Source organism: Charadrius vociferus, unplaced genomic scaffold (assembly GCF_000708025.1).
Source record: "Charadrius vociferus isolate BGI_N301 unplaced genomic scaffold, ASM70802v2 scaffold1592, whole genome shotgun sequence".
NCBI classification, from domain to species: Eukaryota; Metazoa; Chordata; class Aves; order Charadriiformes; family Charadriidae; genus Charadrius; species Charadrius vociferus.
In genome coordinates, this window is record NW_009647338.1 from 10704 (window position 1) to 13477 (window position 2774).

At 59.6% G+C, this 2774-nt stretch overlaps 1 protein-coding gene across 1 annotated transcript in view; it reads right to left on the reverse strand.

Moving 5' to 3' along the window:
* Window positions 1–2: 2 nt before the first annotated feature.
* Window positions 3–2774, reverse strand: part of ATP13A2 (ATPase type 13A2) — a gene marked incomplete at its 3' end in the record, with an annotated part of 15515 nt that continues 12743 nt past the window's right edge. Inside the window, 8 exon segments of the mRNA XM_009880084.1 lie at window positions 3–89; window positions 283–455; window positions 539–690; window positions 899–1122; window positions 1258–1354; window positions 1482–1634; window positions 2373–2452; window positions 2708–2774. Coding sequence (XP_009878386.1) covers window positions 3–89; window positions 283–455; window positions 539–690; window positions 899–1122; window positions 1258–1354; window positions 1482–1634; window positions 2373–2452; window positions 2708–2774 — 1033 coding nt within the window.

Below are 2774 nucleotides of genomic sequence, written 5' to 3' on the forward strand. Positions count from 1 at the left end.
TCCTTCTCCAACCTCTTGAAAAGCTTCTTGGACACTTTCCTTCGGCGCAGCTTGCGCAGGCAGCTGAGCAAGCCGTGGTCCAGGGCGGTCTGCGGCAAAACCAGGTGTGTGGGGGAGAGAATGGGTTTTGGGGGAGGCTGTGGACCCCGAGGAGAGAGCAGAGGTGATGCCAAGGTGAGCCCTGCTCTCTCCGTGCCCACGGCTCCTGGAAAAGGCTGGGACAGAGCCAAAAGGATGATGCGCATCCCCCGTGTGCCCAACGCCCACCCTGGGCTCACCTACCTCCAGCACGAAGGCGGCAAAGAAGTTGAGGGCAGCGATCCCCAGCAGCAGCAGCTTGAAATTCAAGTCGTCGATGCCCTGCAGCTTCAGCAAGCTTTTGGGGAAGCCCAGCGGGTAGAGGGTCAACCATATCATGAGGCCAAAAAGGAGGATGAGGACTACCAAGAAGAGCACTGAGGGCGAGAAGGAAGAGGGTTGAGGAGGGGGATGAAGGTTCGACGTCTCTCTTCGACCACGTGGCCAGCATCATCCTCACCGTTGGTGTAGAGCGGCTCCCGAAACGGGTACCCCTTGGACATGGCGACGGCCAGGATGAGGTACTGGAAGCCCGTGACGCAGAAGAGGACCGTGTTCTCGTAGTTGGGCAGGTTTTGGGGAGCCGTCACCGTGCTGTTCAGCGGCACGTACCTGAGGCAGGCAGGGGAGGAGGAAGGGGGTGAGACGAAGCCAGAGGCAAGGAGAGGTTCCAAACGCCGACCCCTCGTTCTCCACCAGCCGTTCGCCGCAAGATGGCCGGACACATCCTCGGCCAAAACCAAGGATGGGCCCGCGGGCTTCCTTGCAATCCTCTGCGCCCTTCCCATCGCTCCCCCCCCCACGAAGCCGGGTGCTTTACCAGCTCTGCGAGACGGTGATGAAGTAGCTGAGGACCTGCACGGTGATGAGCAGAGCTGTCTGGAGGAGAAGGCTGCCCAGCACGAGGACGCTGATCAACGCCCCTTGGGGACGCTCCACACCCAGCTCCTGGGCAGGACCGGTGCGACCCATCAGCACTGCCACGGTGGTGGTGATGATGAGGTCGAAGAAGAGGAACTGGAAATCGCTCAGGTTGGTGTTGATCTGGAGAAGGAGAAACCACCCCGCTCTCAGCGTCGGAGGAGCTAGGCAAAGGGACAGGTTGAAACCCGGCGGTGACAAGGTGACTCAAAGGCATCCCTGAGCATCTCAAGGCATTCGGGCGAGCGCGGGACGCACCGTGTAGAGCAGCAGGACGGACACGAACTGCACCAGGCTGTACAGGGCCATGTACTTAAAGACGCCGAAGGAGGTGACCAGCGAGCATCTGCCCTCCCTGCAGAGAGATAGAGGCACCCACCAGCCACAACCCCCCTTCCACGAGTGGTCCCAAAGAGGGGCCAGAGGCATGAGACATCCCCCATCCCTTGGGTTTTCATCCCGGGCGGCTCCCGGCAGCTCACCGGATGACGGTGGGCACGCACTGGATGTTGGCCAGGCGGGAGGTGAAGGGCGAAGCCACCGACGCCTCCGCCTCCGACAGCGAGATGCCCACGTCGGCCGCCTTCAGAGCCCCGCAGTCGTTGGCGCCGTCCCCGCACATCCCCACGCAGTAGCTACGGCGAGAAGGGAGCCCGTATTTCACGAGGGGACGGGGAAAACCTCGGCTCTTCGAGGTTGCACCCCCGTTATTTAGGATCACCCCACATCTGGGAGAGGGCAGGATGCCATTGCGCAGCTGCCCACCGCCCCGGCACGCAAAAGAAGGTTCCGGGCAGAGGACAAAGCCCTTCACCCTCCTCTGTGAGGAGTACTGCATCCAGTTCTGGGCTCCCCAGTTCAAGAAAGACAGGGAACTGCTGGAGAGGGTCCAGCAAAGGGCAACGAAGATGATTAGGGGATTGGAACATCTCTCCTACGGAGAAAGGCTGAAGGACTTGGGTCTCTTTAGTCTAGAGAAAAGAAGATCGAGGGGGGATCTTATTAATACTTACAAATCCTTAAAGGGAGGATGCCAGGGGGATGGGAGCAGTCTTTTTTCAGTGGTGCCCAGTGATAGGACGAGGGGTAATGGGCATAAACTTGAACATAGGAAGTTCCATCTTAACATGAGAAGGAACTTCTTTACTTTGAGGGTGGTGGAGCACTGGCACAGGCTGCCCAGAGAGGTGGTGGAGTCTCCCACTCTGGAGCCATTCCAAACCCGTCTGGACGCTGTCCTGTGCAACGTGCTGTAGGTGACCCTGCTCTGGCAGGGGGTTGGACTAGATGATCTCCAGAGGGCCCTTCCAACCCTAATGATTCTGTGATTCTGTGATTCTGTCCCCCGTCCCTCGGGGGCCGGAGGGACTTACTTGAGCTCTTGGAGGCTGCACACCAGCTGAGTCTTCTGCTCAGGCGACATGCGGGCGAACACGGTGGCTCGGATGAGGATCTGCAAAGAAGGGAAGGCTCCATTTTCCTCCGGCAGCCCCTCGCATCCCCGCGCACCCAGCAGGAGCCGCGTTATTTAGAGCTTTACCGGCTCAGCGGGGCAGAGAGCATCTTGCACCGGCGAAAAAAAAAAAATAATAAACCACCCCACCCCTCAGGGCGTTTTGATTTGGAGCTGCAAGGCAAAACCCCGGTGAAGTCAACCTTGCCGGAGGTTTTTTTTCTTTCCCACCCCGCCACCGCCGTCGGGCTTCACCTTGGGCAGGAGGTCGGCGAAGTGCTCGCAAAGCACGGCGAAGGATTTGCCGTTGAGCGCCAAGTGG